The 19,272-nt window shown below is 43.8% G+C and overlaps 1 protein-coding gene across 1 annotated transcript in view; it reads left to right on the forward strand.

Moving 5' to 3' along the window:
- Cacna1e (calcium voltage-gated channel subunit alpha1 E) overlaps positions 1–19,272 on the forward strand; it is a 443,649-nt gene that overhangs the window by 396,520 nt on the left and 27,857 nt on the right. Inside the window, exons 33-40 of the mRNA XM_058571374.1 lie at positions 26–190; positions 791–901; positions 4,572–4,655; positions 5,346–5,471; positions 8,471–8,536; positions 12,621–12,712; positions 13,279–13,444; positions 18,266–18,393. Of these exons, the coding sequence (XP_058427357.1) occupies positions 26–190; positions 791–901; positions 4,572–4,655; positions 5,346–5,471; positions 8,471–8,536; positions 12,621–12,712; positions 13,279–13,444; positions 18,266–18,393 (938 nt within the window). The remainder of the gene's footprint in view (positions 1–25; positions 191–790; positions 902–4,571; positions 4,656–5,345; positions 5,472–8,470; positions 8,537–12,620; positions 12,713–13,278; positions 13,445–18,265; positions 18,394–19,272) is intronic.

Raw genomic sequence — 19,272 nt, forward strand, 5'->3', positions numbered from 1 at the left:
AGACTAATAACTGACCTTTCTGCAGCGGGCATGCATCGACTTCGCCATCAGCGCCAAGCCTCTCACCCGCTACATGCCACAGAACAGGCACACCTTCCAGTATCGCGTGTGGCACTTCGTGGTGTCTCCTTCCTTTGAGTACACCATCATGGCCATGATCGCCTTGAACACTGTGGTGCTGATGATGAAGGTGAGAGGAAGGTGAAGCCAGTGACTCCTCCTCCCCAAAGATCCGTGCATGCCCAGAGGCCCCAGGAAAGCACCCAGCATAGCAGCCCGTGCCCCTTGACCCATGCTTCCACTGTGGGGTCTCGTTTTAATCTCGCCTCATTCGACATCCCAGCCTCTTGGACTCCATGGCTCCATTGGCAAATGCAGTGCCACATACCCTAGTGGTCCCAGGGCTCCTAAGACCTTGTGGTGGGACTCGGCCGCCAACCAGGGTGGAAAATGCCCTTCAGACCCCGAGGGGTTTAAAGGCGAGAGATTGCTCCTATTTAACAGTAACTGGTAAAGCACCCAACCATGGGGAGTGATTCTGCCCTGCCACCTTCATCTCTAGGCAGACCTCTGGTTTTGCCATGAAGAGTCCGAGAGGACACGGGATTGTTTTGCTCCATTTGCTGCACGGGATATGTAATTCTCTCTAGCACTCAATGTCTATCTCATTCCCTGAACCATGCACAGTTTTCCCAAAGGCAGGTTGAGAGAGGGCTGGACTCAGTGACATGCGTGACCCCCCCCCATGTTAAGGCTTTGACTCTGTCTGTCTGTTTTCTCTCCTCGGCAGTACTACTCTGCTCCCTGTACCTATGAACTGGCCCTCAAGTACTTGAATATCGCCTTCACCATGGTGTTTTCCCTGGAATGTGTCCTAAAGATCATCGCTTTTGGCTTCTTGGTATGTCAATCAATCCCAGCATTAGGCTCGTCTTCTCTTCCATTTGGGGACATTCCCAAAGTTTGTTGGAAGAGGGGTGGTTACTGCCATTCCAGAAATTGTTCACACACCTGCCCACCGAATTGTGGGCTCGTTTTGACTCCTCAGTTAAACTGCCTAAGAGATGAGGTGATGGGGGGAGGTTGTGGGGGACAGGGTCAGGCAGGCATCTCCCCAGGTCCATATCTACCTAACCATCTGCCCTGGCCCTGTCAAATTCTGTCAGCAGACAAAGGGGGGCCATTTGGGTTTTACTAGAACTGCAACTTATGTATAATGATGCATGGCGAAGATTAGACTAATAAACCTTGAGTGCTTATTCACTGGCAAAAGGTATAAGAATTTTATGACTCAAATGGAAAAATACCTGCCCCTCATAACCCCTTACATAGCAAATAACAGATTTACCTATTAGTCCTCCTCTCAGTAGCATAAAGAGTAATTTCTGCCAAAGAAGATAAATGCTTATTACTTAGGCTTACAAAGGCCAATGACCTTTAAAGGGTGGGTGGGGGGAGGGTTCTGGAATTGGGTTTGGGGGAGATGGCAGTGAATTTTTCTGGCATGAGCTATCCTTTTACTTCTCCTCAACTACTAATTATAATTGTTTGTCAAATTCTTGCATCTGCTCTTAAGTGTTAAGAAAACCTGGCCTTTGCTTCCTTGTCCTTTAAACAAAATACCCCCCCACACACACCTCCCCATGCCCCACCCCGCCCTTCAGCATGCACTAGTTCAGTGGGATGCAGATAAGCCCACTTGACAGCTGCCTCACCTTATTTAGGGTGTGGGCTACCAATTCAAGTTCAAGTTCCGTGTGTATATATGGTTTTCCCTGCAAGAAAGAAAACTTCACTGGGGATCTGAATAAGTGTGTGTGGTAGCAGCTTTAATAGGGACTCTGGGCTGGGTTTGCTCGTTGTCAGTGCTGAATGTGGGGGCTGCTTTTGGTCTCTTTCTGGTTCTTTGAAAAACTATTAATTGGGTTGTTCAGGGAGGAGAGTTGAAGGAAGCCCCTTGGGGGGCTGCACTGTGGTGTACTTGACTCCCTTATTGAGTGTTTTGAGAATTGGGGAAATGAAAAGTTAAAAAGGAACTATTACAGTGTAACCCCAAGTAGGGTGAACTGAGAGAAGCCATCACCACAACAGAGAGAGTTTCTCTATGCATCTTCATGACTTGCATGTAGTATTGACAGTGTCTGTGACTTAGTCCCCAATTATGTGTCTAATTATGGTTAATGCTGAATACATACTCACAGGCTTAATTTGAGGATTTGGCCCTGAGACCCGCCTCCTTCCCACCCTCACCCCTGTGTTCTCATTCATGGTGTAGAGGCGTTCATTCATGCTGCAAAGGCACCACTAGTCCTGATTAACCTTTTATATTGATAGAGTACTCTGGGTTTTCAGAATACCCCAATATATATTATGTTGTCAGATCTTCTCAGTGAGTCTGAAATGGGCATGGCAGATCTCATCATTATGGCCATATTATTATTGTTTTAATTAGGAAATCAAAAAGTTGCCTACATTTTTAAAGATTACATGATAAAATGTTGTAGAATTGGAAAGCAGAGTGGAAATAAAAAGGAAACAAGAAAAAGAGGGAAAGAAGCGACATACCTTATAACTGAATAAAATTAATACATATTCATTTTATCTTCAAAACAGCTATGTTAGATAGGCATTATTATTATATCTATCATAAATAGAAATGTCATTATGAGCATAGCACATAACTGTACTGTGTTTTTTTTTTTTCCCTTCCTATTGAGAACTTTCACCTTTTCACTTAAAGGAAACATTTTACAATTTCTCTTTGGTATGTCTGGATTGCCAATATCACTACTTTTGTGCTCTGGGGCCATTACTAAATGAAATAAGGGTTATTGAATACAAGCACTGTAGGTGATCTGATAACTACACAGCAACTATGTGACTAATGGATAGCATATATAGTGTGGGTACACTGGACAAAGGAAATGATTCATGATCTTGGTGGGGTGGAGTGGGATGGTATAATATTTCATCATGCAACTTGGAATGCGGTGCAATGTAAAACTTATGAATTGTTTATTTCTTGAATTTCCCACTGAATATTTTTGGACTACAAGTAACTGAAATAGTGGAAAATGAAACCACACATTGGGTGGGGGGAGTACTGTACTACACTCTCCTATTTTATGCTACAGTATGCTCTTCTGTATTGTAAAACATCCTCAATGGAACCCAAGTCTTCTGGTCCTCTGAACCAAGAATTAGGAGGTTTACCCAGGTTGGAGAATAGGAGAACCCTGAAAATTGAGAAATTCAGAGACCCGACTTGGCTCCACCATCATGAACTTAGTAGCCTAATGGAAAATAAGCTTCCCAGTGAAGCTGTGTGCATCAGTTTCTCCATATGCCCTGGAGGTGCATGTGCCTTTCGAACTGAATCAGCCTGGTTTCTCACACACACAGGCAAGGATAGCAGGAGCTACCTTATTGCCTTAGATACATGGGTGCTCATTAAATGAACTGCTCTCTCTGTACACTCCTTTTCCCTCTATTGCCTCTTTCTTCATTTCCCTTGCCAATCCTTCTACTCAGTACTTTTTGGATATGGGGCATTTATCACCACCTACTTACAAGATCCATGAGAAGAATAAATGAGTCGAAAGAATTCCAAGGGCCTGGAACATATAGTAGGGACTCATTGATGGCAGTCGTGAGACTAGGATGGGGGACATTTCTGCAGTTCCCTGAGAATCTCTTAAGGGAGGTGCTGCCCAGGGTCAAGCATGACCTTTTCAGAGACCTAAGTTTCCTATTGTAAGGAACATAATCCAAGGCCTGTTCACTTGAGCTAAGAGGATCGATGTACAGTCCTCTGTCTGATTAAGGGGAGGGCTGTCTGCTTGGTGGATCTTCCGGATCCTTTCTGCCTCCTTCAGACCACTTATTTTATTGCTGCTTTTTTTTTTAAACTTGGATACACTTCCTCAAAAAGTGTAACAGCAGAAGAGGGGAAGATGAAGTCTATTCATCTTACTGTCAATGAGTTGTTAATTCAAAAGGGCTCAATGGAATTAGAAGATTGTTTTTTGGCATGTCTGTGACCTGTAGTCGATTATAATGTAGGAGGTGGCTTTTTTTTTTTTTTTTGATTGATGAAAGTCAGAACTGTATTTTTTATAGGGTCACTTGATATAATATTGACAATTTGAAAGTGATGGTTGTGTAATGGTTTTAAATGGTCTCACAGTTATATAATTATTTCCAAACTCACCAAATTGTGCAGATTAAATATGGTGCTTTTAATTTGTGAATCATTACCTTGGTCATTTAAAAATAAATATTTGCTAAAAAATTCTTGCATATAGGCTTTTTAGTGACAATTTCAAATAAGGTCTTCAAATAGTGATGGAACTGCTTTCCAAAGGAGAAATTCTCAAATTAGTTAAAAAAAAAATAGAATTTCTGGTTAGAAATAGGAAACTGGAACCAAAGTTAGAATGGACTTGTGCATGAATTGACAAGTTTTAATTCTAAGTGACAAAGTTATATAATGAAAGATGCCTTTTTCCCTTCCTCACTTTTTTATCTCTTTTCCTTTTTCTAATGTTCCTACAACTGATTTCATTTGGCAGAACTATTTCCGAGACACCTGGAATATCTTTGACTTCATCACCGTGATTGGCAGCATCACAGAAATTATCCTGACTGACAGCAAGGTGAATGGCTCAGGAGACCCTTGTCTTTAAGCTTGGCCCTGGAATAGCATTTAAAAAAAAATCTCTTCACATTCAGTCCATTTGTAACCCACCAAATAAACTGTGTCCCCCTCTAATTGTTGGGAGTTCACTCCTTCCCTCTTTGGAGTGGTGCTGGATCTCATGGAAATCTTTCCTTGCTTGCATCAAACAGCAGAAACCTAGTGGGGTAAGTGGAACAGGGGATGTCAGAAGAAAGCTGGTATGCAGAGTTCTGCTAGAGTCTCAAAAGAGGCACACTGTCTGTGCCCTCTAAAGCCTTAGACTTGAATAGATTCCCCAAATTTGCTCATTCTAAAGAAGACTTGGAAAGCTCCTTGTAACTCTCTTTGAATACTGCAGGAATTACTAGATCTGCACTTTTAGCACCTAAGTGCAGACTTCAGACCACTTGGTAGAGGCTAGGGAGGCCAGTTTTGACTCAGGTAGGCAGGGATGATTCCCCTGTCCGTCTACGTGGGAGCAGAGGGCAGGCCTGGGAAGGCTTAGAGAGATGGACTCACTGATTGGCCTATCAGCTGCAGCTGGGGTTAACAAAGACTGTGTTCTATTTTGTGGTCTGAATGAGGAATAAATACACAAATACTAGTGCTTAGATTTTTCTAAATGACCATAATGTCCCTAATTGCATGTTTCCTTTTGGTCCACCAGCTGGTGAACACCAGTGGCTTCAATATGAGCTTTCTGAAGCTTTTCCGTGCTGCCCGCCTCATAAAGCTTCTGCGACAGGGCTACACAATACGCATTTTACTTTGGACCTTTGTGCAGTCCTTTAAGGTAAGAGGTACCCAGGTGCCTTCTGACGATTGATCCAGATGGCACTGGGAACCAACATCATTCCCTTTGTCCCTTTACCTCTGGGAAGGTGAAGTTAGTAAAATGTGTGTGGTTGGAAATGTTAATAAATACTATAGTTCTTCATTCAGAGCACAGGTTGTCTGGACAGGTAGTGATCAGCTCATGTTTCTGGGTAGACTTGTATTTTAAAAAGTCACTTTGCCTTTGTAACCTAGGCCTCCTCTCTCCCTGCAGAAGCTGGGTACATACTTTATGAAGTAGGTTCTCCTCTTAAAGAGGTATTTAAGTATTTTGGTATTTGGTATTCCAAATTGCCCTGAACAATCCCACTCAAGCACAGAGCCAGGTACCTGTAGTCAGATGTCTTCTGTATTTCCAGGGACTTGTCAGTGATTTTATTTCACATAACAGTTTTTCAGAGGACTCACTGAGTGTGTCTCCTAGCAAGATGATTCATGCTCAGTTCCCCTACATCTTCATCGGTGTCTATATCCTGAGCCACTGAATGCGTAGTGTGCTAATGGTTACCTCTGTGACCTACAAATATGAATGTCTGAGCAAGTTAATACAGGGAGTTTCTTTTATACAGTCCTGTGGGGCCATACAGCAGTGTATCTGTAATGAATGCAAATTAAAAATCCACACCCGAGACTCACTTCAGTGGTGGGAACTTCCAGTAAAAGAAGTTTTTCAAACATATTTATCTTTGAGCTCTAGCAAATACCGTAAATGAGTGGCTTTTAAGGTTTTGGAGGCTTATGTATCATTCAAATGGCTTTTCCTTGTGCTGAAAAAAACAAAGTTTTTAATTGATGTGTTTAAAATTAAATTTGATGAAATTGATTCAAAAATGAGAAATCATGAATTTGCCAAATTGTCTCTTATTTTAATTATATAGCTTAATTAAAAGACTAAAGAGGACAGGCCAGTAAATTTGTGGTTTGTCATCATTTAGAAAGGGAGTTCATCCCACATCATAATTACTGATTTACTTCTTCATCACAGACCTTGAAGTCTGAGATGTGAGAACAATTGTAAGGATGTTGAGGCTCCTACGGACAACCTTGATGTTTTTATCATGTCCAGAGTAATTGTTAGGAATGATAACTCCCACAGAGTCCTCATCTCAGTGAAAACTATTTTTCCAATGTGAAATGATGGAGGAGAAACCTAAAACCTTTGCAAGAATCCACCATCTGAGTCTTGGGTGATGCTTTTAAAGCCGTTTTTTTTTTATTTTCAGAGGATTGTCCAACAAGCTTCAGTTGTTAGTGAGGATCTTAAGAAATATGTGTCATCCTGTCATTTTTATCACAATCGCCATGTCTGTGGGAAGCTGCACTATTAAGGTTAAAGAAAGGGATGTCAAAAATTGGCCAAATGGTGGCCTATTCCAGTGAATACTACAGAGATCAGGTGAACCTGCCTCCAGGTAACAGTGTTATAGATAGGCATTTTCCTTTCCTAAACAGCTCTGGGACACGGAAGCCAATTTCTTAAAAGTCAGATTAACAAAGCCTGCTTTTGCAGATACAAAGTCGAGAGCAGCATAAAACAAGCAGTGTCACCTGGACCTCCCCACCCAGCCCAAAGCATCGTCCAGCTCTCCAGCTCTCCCCTCCTCAGAAGTTCTTCCTACTTTTCCCTTATTCTGTGTTGGAATTTTTGGCTTGACAAAAAAGGAGAACAGATGGAATCATTGGTCTTCTCCCTAAAGCTGGGAGTAGGGAGAGATGAACTAGGACTAGAGACTTTGAGTGGAGAAGGTAGAACAAGGACAGAAAGTAAAGATAGAAGGCAGCAGTGCTCCAGGTGGCCAGAAACCCAGCCTCCTTACTCTCAGCCCCAGAGACGGAGTTTTCCCAGTGTCCCTGGGCACCACACCCCTGGGTTTCCTTAGTCTTGGGAGTCCAGACTTCACTGGAGAAGGAGATTCTCCCACCAGCTTTCAGCTGCATTTTAATTTTCTCCTCTATTCAAGTTGTAAATAGCCTCATGGCACTCCTCATTTCATTAGCTCTGTTGATAAGCTCTGCTCTGCTCTGGCAGCCTGAAAGCCTTCAGCAACTCTCCGGGGACTCCTGGTGTAACACTCAAGACAGGGTGGAGACTCACAGTAGCTGTATCTGCCAGAAAGGGTAATAGATGGTAAAGAAGAAGGACTTCATGTCAGTGTGGAGATCACCCTAGAAGTAGTGGCCCCTCCTGGTCCCAAATTCAAACTGCCTGTGAGTGGATCCTCCCCCAGCTACAAAGAATGGCTCTTTGCCTTGTATCCCCTTCATCTGCCCTCCATCCCCCTATGGAAATGCTGTCATCCCAAAGTTTCAATAAGCACACACAATATGGAATCTTCTTGCGCTGTGTGGATTCATGGCAGGGTATTGTCATGGCTAAGGCTTTTGGGAATTTTGCTTGAAGCAAAATGAAATATCAGGAGGTTTAAGCACTGATAAATGATGTTTCCTCAGAAGATGAAAGAACCTTTCAGGAACAGACCAACAAATGAGACCCTAGTCATTTTAATGTGCTTCCAGATTATTCATTAGGCTCCACACCAAGCTTGGGAAAGAGAAATACAGAGATTTGGAAACCAAAGCTAGATGCTTGCTATGTCATCTGCATCACAATTGCTCAGATTATTAATCTGCATACCAATTGAGATGAATTCTGAGCCCAGGAAGTCTTCTGAACTCTCCTTGGACACACATTTCTTAAGATCCTCACTAACAACTGAATCTGAATTCAAAGTTTCTGTATGAGTGAATATTCTTTAAAGAAGGTCAACTGTAAGCCTCCCTATAGTCAGCTGTTTACATTTCAGTTGGAGGACAGGGACATCTAAAAAAGTGTTGCACTAAACCAACAGTTTCAAGGAATAGAGTCCCAGTCCTCTGTTTAAATTAGCCTCAGGGCAAGTAACTGCAGACTGTTGAGTATGGAAGCTGCCTTTGATTAATGATCATCTTTCCTTCCAGGCCCTGCCCTATGTCTGCCTTTTGATTGCCATGCTTTTCTTCATTTATGCCATCATCGGGATGCAGGTGAGCTGGTGCATCAGGGCCTGGTGGGGGACCACTGTTGCCTAGATTGTCTCTGACACAGCAACCTGAGTGTTCAGGATTGAGGATGCTTTGAACCACATCTTGTTATCTGGATGGTCTGTTCAGGAACATCTGAGGTTATCAAATCATGGTGCTGGCTTATAAGCAGTTAGATATCTGGGTACAACAGAAGTAAAGCAAAGATAGTGCCGTTGTTCTCAGCCAGAGGGATTCCCCAAAGAGACTAAAGAGGAGGGGGTAGATCTTATCATCCATTTCTCAGGATTTCTGGTATTTAGACTTGACCCAAAAGAAAGTTGGATGTTGGTTCCTCTTATATGTGGTGACGCCAAATGCATCTGAGCTAAGTCTTAACTGGCTGAAATTTATGCCTTAAGACTCATCATTGTGAATAACTTGAGAGTTCCTGGCAGCTGTCCATCTTAGGGAGACTCAAGGGCCACATTCTGACTGATTCCTATGTCAGAGGGCCATACAACCTGCTGGACAGTTCCCATGGTTCAACACTTCCTCCCCAGTTTCAGAACTTGAGAAGCAGATCACCTTCCCATTCTGGGTATTTATGCAAGTAACTAGAGGCTGCTGAGCCGGAAGAGGCCAAAGCTCTTTCAAAGGCAATAGTCATCTGTGGTATGTAAACTACAACGTAAATAGCCAGCAGTACATCCTCTGGACCTGACAGGATACCCGGCCTTTTTGCTTGTCTCAGAAGGGCTAGCTCTCTGGCTTGTAGAGATCCCGATCAAACCCCAGCAGAGGACTTCAGTTGGCAGTCTCCTACAGCCAGGCATCTGGCTGCCTTTGGACTGCCAGCTGCCTTCTCAGCGGTGTCTGCCACCTGGAGCTGCTGTCCTGTCTCCCAAGTTGGCTACATCAGTAACCCTTTCCAGAGCATCTCTTCTTTATGCTCCTCTGACTTGACTTCTTTCTTCTTTTAACACTTTTACTGGAGAATTTTGTTTTCCAGAAATGTCAAGCATCAGAATGAGACTTGGTTGAGAACCTACTGAGTTCTCTTTGCTGAGGATATTTCAGTAAAGATGTAGTGATGGTGTCATCAGTGTAGAAATAGAATTCCTGCTCAAGTTTAAGACTGACTTGATAATTTCTATTAGGTTCCTCCTAACTCCCCAAAATTGGATCCTAGAATTTAAATATTTTTGAACAGCCAAATGAAATGTGATTCAATCAAGTTCTGTTTGTTCATGTTCAAAATAGCTCTTACCCCTTTTTATCTTTAAGCCACAGTGACCAAACTAACACTGTCTCCAATTCTGACCTGTTATGGATGATACTGATCCTGATGACCATGCTATTTCCCTTTCCTTGAGTTCCTCAGTGTGCCATACACAGTGGCAAATGTATGGACACATGCATACATGATTATCTAGAGAGAGGGCAACGAGAGCACAAGAGCTGACTAATGTGTTCCGAGTGATGTGAAAACATAGGTGAGTGTCACCTCCATTGATAGTTAGGGTGGTTAAGTAGCTTATAGTTTGTTCAAGTTCTCAGATAGTAAGTGGAAGAACTGAGACTTGAATTCGGCTCTGTCTGCTCCACATCCCATATTCTTAGCTCTGTACCATATCACATCCCACCAGACAGGTAAACACAAATATTTAATCTTTTAGTGGGAGGTAGGAGCTATTATGAAATTGTGGTCTTTACATTAAACTTCAATGTCAACCTCCTTAGACCTCTCCAAAAAATAAGAACTCTTTTTGTTCTCCAGAGACTTGAGTATCATTTCTACCATAGACTTACCTTTGATAGGCTGTTACCATTGCTGGTCCATGACAGAGACCCAGCACCAGGCACCTCTGCATTTGGTACTAGAGAGACTGTATCAGACATAGTTACCACAAAACAGAGGTCTACACAAATAGACAAAAGGGTGGGAGAGAAACTTTTAGATAGACATAAATGGCAACTAGATGTATCCATGAGAAGAATTGTTATTCCAAACTTTCCAAGGCTTCTTGGGAGAAGAGACCTTTGTTGAAGAATCTGAAGATGTTAGGAAGAAGTGATGAGCTGCATGTGAGAAGGATCCCAGGGTGACAGGCTGTTAGAAGTGAGGTGAGGTTTTCAGCCTTAGCTCTAACCAGTAGTTTGCCACTGACCAGTAGGCAAACTTGATCAAGTCACTGAATCTCTCTGGGCTTGGACTCCTTCACCAATACAGGGGAGAAGTTGCTTAGATCCTCTCCCATGTCTTTTTCTGTCAAGTTCTCTGACTCTAAGTGTAAATGGATTTAAGGCTATACTCATGAAATTTGCTGAAGCAACCCTTCTTTCTCTTCCAGGTCCTTTTGATGTAGGAGATTTGGTTTAGACTAAGCAAAGTCTAAGTGAAAAGAAATTTTAAAGAATACCTTTGTAATCATACATTTTTGACTTGAAAATTATCTTAGAAAAAATTCAAAAGAGCTGTGGTTTCTTTGACTGTTGCACATAAAGCATGTGCAAAATTGCAGTGTGCCTTTCTACAATTCTTGATGGGATGGATATTTGATAAAGCAATTAATGATGATTCTGTGGGAACCGTCATTGGAGGACACAAAGCCCTGTAAATTGTGTATATTTGATGGATCAAGGATAATCCATTGATTCTGAGCCAGGAGAATGAAAAGAAAAGGAGATTTGAAGGGGACAAGAACATAAGACAGTTTCCTCCTGGAGTGTCCAGAACTAATTAGATTTGATCACATGGGTGGGATTTTTTTTTATGCAATTATTTCTCTGAAGGCCCTCCACCTTCCTTCCCTCTTTCCATTCTCCCCTCTGCTGCCTCATTTTCCACCTCCACTCTCCCTGAGACAAGTAGTATTTGGGTTTTGAAAAACAGCTTTGAGAACAAATTCCCAAAGCAGGTGTCAGTGGGAGTTACTTGAGCAAAATAGCTGGGGGCAGAGATTGTTCCTCAATTGCACATTCTAAAAACTGTTAGGGGAAAAATGTGTTCCATTTAGCAGACATTGGATAAACTAAAGCATGCTAAATGTGGGCTAAAAATTGTCTCAGATGGCTGGAAAAAGTGACCCAGGAAGCCCTCAGTTGTACCAACACTGACTCGTGAGAATAAATCCTGTAATCTGAAATGTAGTGGAGGAAGACTGTGTGTGTGTGTGTGTGTGTGTGTGTGTGTGTACGCACGCCAGCCTTCTCAGAGAAGGCTTGGGTTTGACCTTGCTCTGGGGTGCCTATGGATAAATATCTTTGGGGGGTGGGTACCTCTTTTCTCATGAATTTTCACAGTGACCACAGTCCAGCAGCAGATTAGCAAACCTCCCTCTACTGCTAGAACTGGCTATCATTTCCATTTTTCTTTTCTAAGTGTCCAGTTGTCCTGACTTTCTCCATGCCATTGTCTGAACTTTGTTTCAGCTTTGGCATAAATGGTCACTTTGGGATAGAATGTGGGTCTCTGAAGGATGCTGTGTTTATGCATGTGAATATGTGCATGTCCATTCTTACGGACTTAGATTACTGAAATATATTTCTATCCAGAGGGTCTAATTTATATGTATGGCAGACAGATATGTCCCTCTCTGATATAAACTGCTTGCAAATTCCAGAGCAGCATCTGCCCAAACCATAAATGTTATTTTTGGCAAATATAGATATTCCCATCATGAACCAGAGAGAGAAAGAAAGGGTGACCTTCCCTGTTCTCCTGTTGTGGGATAAAGTCTTTGACAGACGGCTCGAGTACTGTGGTGACAGGTAACAAGGGAATAAAAAGACTAAATTAGGTGTGGGAGGAACTCCATGCAGGCACAGTGATCTTTCAATTACAAGACTTTGTGCTCTCTGCTCGGCCTGGCACTTCCAGTGTTAGCCGCCTTCAGTGCACTGCTATGGTGGGGAAGACCATGAGTCCTCCTACCACGCTAAAAGTATAGTGTCCCCAGCTCTTTGGGTCTGAGCCATCTGCTTCCGGGATATGCCATCAGGAAGTCATACAGGTAGCTTCACGCTCCCCCAGGTGCATCTGATGGCCCATGCTGGACAGGCAGTTCAGCGATGCTCATTGCTTTCTGTTGTTTTTCTCCCCAAGGTATTTGGAAATATAAAATTAGACGAGGAGAGTCACATCAATCGGCACAACAACTTCCGGAGTTTCTTTGGGTCCCTCATGCTACTCTTCAGGTACTTGGATACGTAACTGTTCTATCTGAAGCCTCTTGACAGAGGGAAAGTTGGGAGCTGTCAACCCATGGCCCACTTCCCTTTGTCCTGCTCCTTCTGCTCCAATTGGGATATGTGGAAGGGGGCAGGGGACAATGCCTTTGCCAAACTATCCCATGACAAAAGGAGGTTTCATCAGTGACTCTGACTCAGTAGCTAGTTTGCGCATTTCAACTTGAACATATCCTCCAGGGGTTGGGGAGGGGGAGACAAGGACAGTTTGTGGCAGGCCGACTCCATTTTAGAGCTGATACCTTAGGTGGCTAGGTTAGTTTAGAGCCCCACTGCTGTCCCCAGTGTCAGTAGAGACTCCTCAGCAGACAGAGAAGCAGTGGGTGGGATGCACAACCCAGGAGAGGGCATTGGCATTTTCATGTCTGCGTGGAAAGCACTAGAAGGGCCACATGTGTAAGAAAGGAGCCCACAGGGCCTATTGCAGGGCAAAGGATGGGACAAATGGGAAACAGGCCTGAGGAGGGCCAGGGCAAGCCGATGTGCTCCTCCTAACCACACTGTCTCTGGCTCAGGAGTGCCACAGGCGAGGCTTGGCAGGAGATTATGCTGTCGTGCCTTGGGGAGAAAGGCTGCGAGCCCGACACCACCGCCCCGTCAGGGCAGAATGAGAATGAGCGCTGCGGCACCGACCTGGCCTACGTTTACTTTGTCTCCTTCATCTTCTTCTGCTCCTTCTTGGTGAGCAACGTCGTGGTCCTGTTCTTGCTTGAGGTGTAGCCTGTGCCACCTGCCCCAGTCTGTCTGATGCACGCCTTCCTCTTCTCTCCCCGCTGTCTTCCTTCCCTCCCCTCAGACTCCAGCCCATGTGAAAGGATGGGTCCTCCTCCAGAGGACTCTTGGAGGTCAGGATACTCCTTGGGCTCTGGGTGGGTGACTTTTGTTGGTTGATGAGTCTTTGCCACCTTGTAGGGAAGAACTGTTGTGAGCAGGGAGAAGGCTTCAGGCATTCAGTGACTGTACACTGTGGACTCCGCAGTGACCCAGGGCAAATCTGTTCTCTTTTGTACCTCAGGTGTCTTATGACTACAGCCAGGAGCACTTTGCCCCTCTTTTGGAGTTTTGAAGTATTTGAGAAAAAGCACTTTGGACAAAGAAGGTGACAGGATTAATAAGAGTAGAGTGATAATGTTCAAGATGACAGATGTGGTTCTCTCCTTGAAAGAATTCCCCACGCAAAGACACTTCGCCGAGAGAATTCCAATTTTATTGCAAAAGGCTGTGTGCTTATATAGAACTAAGGGGAGATGGTAGGGCTTAGATAAATGGCAGGCCACCCGTTTATTGGCAAGTTCTTCCAGATATCAGCTCCGGAGCCCAGGAATTAGTTCTTATTGGGGCTAAGGTTCCCCGCCAGCGAGATTTGAAATTGGCGCCAGCGGGAGAGTTCACACGGGCGGGAACTTTTCGCACCACTGCAGAAAAGAAGGTAGGAAGAAGAGGTCCTTAGGCGCCATGTTGGGGTTTTTCTCTGGGGTGCGGCTGCCATTTATACTTTTCCCAAAACTCCTGACATGTCATCAGATTTGATGACAACTGGCCAGCTTGGAGGTGTGAAAGGATGGGGTTCTTTGTGTGACAGTAAATACTAAGTGCGTATGTGGAGCATACCCACTTAGAAAGTGGTGAGAGTCCTAATGCCGCTGTCTCTCTTCTTTCTTTTGAAGAAAACATGAGTCCCCAGCATCCAGAAATTTCTGCCTTGTACATCAGACAAGCAGTGGTAAACAGAGTAAATGTATAAGGTGCTACCAGATCAATAAAAGGGTCATCGTGCTGTTTCTGGCCACTCTGACCTGCCTCAGCTCAGCCTCACTGCTCAGGCCACTGGCAGTACAAAAAAATCCCAAACTAAAACAGTGTTACTGCTGAAAAGTGGTCGGGTCCATGGCCTTGCATCAAAAGGCAAGTTAACCGTCTCATGTCCAGGCATTTCCACTCTTTATAGTGATCACAGGGGGCAGTGCCTTCCTGAGGTCCAGCTCTCTCCAGTGAGTGGGAGGGGCTTGCAGGCAGGCGGAAGGGGGGCGTCACAGGTTCATGATACAGGGAGTGAGCCAGCTGCAGCCTGGGGGAGCCCCTCTGTGGCCTTGGCTTCATTTATATATTAGCCTTGGCCAAGATGCCTTCCTTTTCATAGTATCTTTAAAATGGGAGAAAAAAAAATGGCTGGGTAATGCAAATTTTATGCACAGTGAACTGATACATGTGTTTTAATACACTTCCTTCTTGGGAGTGAAACATCTTGCCATGGAAAAATAACAAGACAGCATCCTGTTTATAAATCTAGAAGCATAATGTATGAGGAAAATAACTGAAAGAAAACAGAATGTTGTTATTAATTGGAGTTTTAAGTTTATTTTTTCACACCCTTGGCACATTTTTATCAAGTGACTGTTAAAGGCTGGCATTGTGCTAGGCACTGGGATAGAACTGTCATCAAGGTTCATTTCCTCAGTTACCAATAGTCAAAAGAGGAAAGTCAGGTTACAGGGTATGAGTGCATCAGTAGGGGTGAAATGGAGCAGAAAGAAGGGCATGCGGACATCCCAGTTTTATCCTACATGGTTTAAGTGTTTAATAATAAATATTTAAAAGAAACCAAAGATATAACTGGAAAATTAATTAGAGGCTATAAAGGTACTTTTAGAGTTTCAAGATAGAGGGTGCTGCATAATTCACATTAATGTTATTTTTAATGAAGCTTTATTCAGTACAAGATGACCTGCTCTCAAATCTCAGCTCTATGTGAGACTGAGTTTGTGACCTTGGGCAAGTCACACAACTTCTCAGCTGAGACCATTCTTCAGAGATTGCCTGATGCACAGCCAGCCATTGTACTGGGGGCTCAGAACACAAATGTGGATCAAAGCACTTGTTTCCTTGAAGGGCCGGTGGTAAACCTGCCTCACCAGGATGAGAGTGAGCATTAAAACAAACAATAGGTGTGAATGCACCGGGCACTCTCTTGAAGACTGTACAAAGGTGAGGTAACAACGATGCAAATATTTTTGTCAACAGTAACAATAGGTACTCTGTAAGGAGCACAAAAGAAATCTGTGCATATATAGAGAACTCTTTATAATCCAAGCAGTGGTTGAATAAATTCACAATGGCTCCAATCTCAGTGACAGAAACAAAAGCCCATGTTTGGATAAAGTTTACCTCCATGAGACAGAAACCCCCAAATAGCAGCAGCTTAACCAGGCGGGACATTGATTTCCCTCTCATGTGAGTAGAGTCTGAAGGAAGGTGGACGGGCTTGTTATGGTGGCTCTACAGAGCTGTTAGGACCTACTCATGCCTGTGACACCCCTAGGGAGTGTCTTCACCCTTATGGCAAGAGAAGACAAGCAGACCACCAGCCATCCACTTCTGTTTGAGGTAGCAGGAAGGAGTGATAGAAGAGACTGGCTATTAGTTTGGAATGCACTCTCTTCATGTTGCAGAGGGGACTCTCCAACCATGTCCTTCCTAGACTTTCCTTACCCTGTCTGTGTATATGGCACCTCTGTGTATACGGCAGCCATGTAACCTGGGAATCCACCTGAGAGCGTCCTGTTTTTCATCCCACTGGCTGGTTAGTCTCTATCGGAGAACTGCGAATAACAGAAAGAACAACTGACCCAGCCGAAGCAAGATGGGATTTTACAGGCTCATGGCAGTGAGGTGTCCTGGGCAGGCTGAAGCAAGGCCTGATATGGGGCTCATATGACATTGCCAGGATGAGCTTTCTCTGTTTATAGGTTTCTTCCTCTACTTGTTTCTCAAACACTCCATCTTTTGGTCCCTTGATGGCTGCATCAGCAGCTGTAGACCTCATATCCTTACATACTAGTCTTTTATTCTTTTATTGGCTTTGATTGGGTCACCAATCACTGCAGCCCAAGGAAGTAGGATTCAGTGACTGGGTCATAGCATGGTGCCCATTGAACCACACTAACTAGGAATAGGCAAGAACCTATGCCAGAAATATTGTCATTAGGGGCTGGGCACCCAAGAAACAAAATTAACTGCTGGTCATCAAGTACTAAGGAGTCCAACTTCATTAACTCTCTAATCCTGGTTTTGCTATTCTCCTGGCCTCTGGCTTGATTCAGAAGCACCACAAGACCCTCCTGCTGGTCTCCTGCCCACCCCTGCACAGTTACCAAGGGTTCTTTCTGAATGTGCATGTCCCTTGGTCTTGCCTCTGTTTATACCCATTTCGTGGCTCCTGTTGCCTGCATAATAGTCTAGACCACAGTTCTGCAAATGATAGCCCATGGGCCAAATCTGATTTGCCACCTGCTTTTATATGGCCCGTAAGCTAACAATGTTTTTATATTCTTTAGAATTGGGGGAGGAAAAAAAAAGATGAATACTGTTTCATAACATGTTGAAATTATATGAAATTCAAATTTCAGTGTCCATAAACAAAGCCTTCTTGGAAAACGGCCATGCTCATTTGTATCCATACTGTCAGCTGCTGGGTACTAGGACAGTGGAGCTGAAGAGCAAGGCCTGTGATATGCGCTATTGTCCAGGTCACCACTCTTGGTCTAGACTTTCTAATGAGGTTGATGAGATACCAAGGGCTGGTGACTCAGCCCTTGGTCCCACTACTCTGCCCTCCTTACCGATTCCTGGAGGGTCCCTGTCCCTGCCTATGTCTGTGTTCTCTTCCATTATGCTGCCTCTACCTAAAATATTGCCTTATAGACCTGTGTCTGTCTGATAAGTAGGGCTTGATCTCGCAGGACTCAGTTCAAGAATCTTCTCAGCTAGGAAAGGTTGCCTTCGTACTCCTTTCTGTCTCCACTATCATCTGCATGTACTGCTTTCACGGCTCTTGCAATTTGTAACATTTTTATGTTTCCAATACATCACTGTCTTTTCTAAATACTATGTAATTCTGCAAGAATATTCAAGTGATACTATCTAGTGAAGGCCTTGGGTGCTTCAAGCAGTGTTCTAGGCCTGGAAATGTGTCTCTGAAGGGTGGGCTGAGCAGACATGTGGGAGAACAGGGTCCAGGAAAAGCTGCTTCAGATCCACGAAGAGCTGCTTGTCCTCATGCAGTCGGCCACCCCCTCAGCTCTGAAACCTCTCACCAGTTCTCTTTCTGGGTCCTTTCTGTAGAGCAAGAGGTGAGGAGGGAGGTTGGAGAGGGAAGATTGGTATCGGGCCTTGACTTTCTCTAGGCTTTGAGAATGCTGAGGTTGCTACCTCTGTTCTGCTGCCACAAGAACAATTAAATAAATTGAAGAGATAATAAAAGTGGCTATGGAGTATTTTGCAAATATGAAATGGCATAGAAAAATGAAAACATAATGCTCACATGATGAATGTGCAGTATGAATAATGAAAAAATGTTGCGTTCAGCAAGATTGATGCGCTTTGCTAGGAGTTTCAGTCTTACACACTTTTGAAATCTTTTATGTGCCTTGAAGCTTCTTTTTTTTGCTTCCTGAGCGCTGCTTTAGGTTGCTCCTAACTTCTCTTCTCCCCTGTGCCCTTCAGATGCTCAACCTGTTTGTGGCTGTCATCATGGACAACTTTGAGTACCTGACTCGGGACTCCTCCATCCTGGGGCCTCACCACTTGGATGAGTTTGTTCGCGTCTGGGCAGAATACGACAGAGCGGCATGGTGCGTAGGCCTCTGGGCCACCCAGAGATCCAGGGTCTATGGAGTTCTCAGGGAAGAGGTTGGCATTGGAGCCACCCAAATGTTTACCTATTATAGAAGGAGAGGAGACTCCTCTTTGTGGTGGCCCATGAAGAGGCCTTGGCATTGGACTAGTCCTCAGAGGCTTACCCTGTGCTTCTTGACCCTCTTTCCTTCTGTAACAGGCTTGACTTTGCCAATCTCCTCAAAGTTCTCATGTGGATTGTTTGGGTCCACTCCCAGAGGAGCGTCCAGTAATCTTCCTTCTCTTCTTGCCAATGCTAGTGGACTCTTTTGAGTGACCAAAGGGTTTGATAAGGATTTTCTAGCTCAGAGAGACATTTATTTGGTCACCATGGTCAGTAATGTTTACCTCCCTCACCCTGCTCAACAGATACAGTTGGATAAACTCTGAACTTGTACACTGAAAACCAAACAAGTTCTTTCAACTGTTCTCTTGAGCACTTATGGGATTTTAATTATGTGGAACTGAATTAAATGGCAGGAATTGGCAGGGATAATCTATTTTTAAAAAATCTTTCTTACTGTTTGGAAGTTCTGAAGTGATGTTACTTCTTTCGGGCTTTAGAACAGGGGTTAGCAAACTACTGCTCCTGGGCTAAGTTTGGTCCACTGTTTGTTTTTGCCAATAAAGTTTTATTAGAGCACGGCTGCACCATACACATATGCATTACCTATGGCAGCTTTCACACTAAAAGGGAGAGTACAGTGTTTGACAAAGATGATATGATACTCAAATTCAGACATTTATTATCAAAATATTTTATTATCAAAAGTTTATTGTCAAATGAGTTTGCCAACCCCTGCTTCAGAGTACAAAGTTAGCCTTTTGGCACTCAT

Source organism: Marmota monax, unplaced genomic scaffold (assembly GCF_021218885.2).
Source record: "Marmota monax isolate L192 unplaced genomic scaffold, Marmota_monax_Labrador192_F-V1.1 WCK01_AAM20220418_F8-fsc00209, whole genome shotgun sequence".
Lineage (NCBI taxonomy): Eukaryota > Metazoa > Chordata > Mammalia > Rodentia > Sciuridae > Marmota > Marmota monax.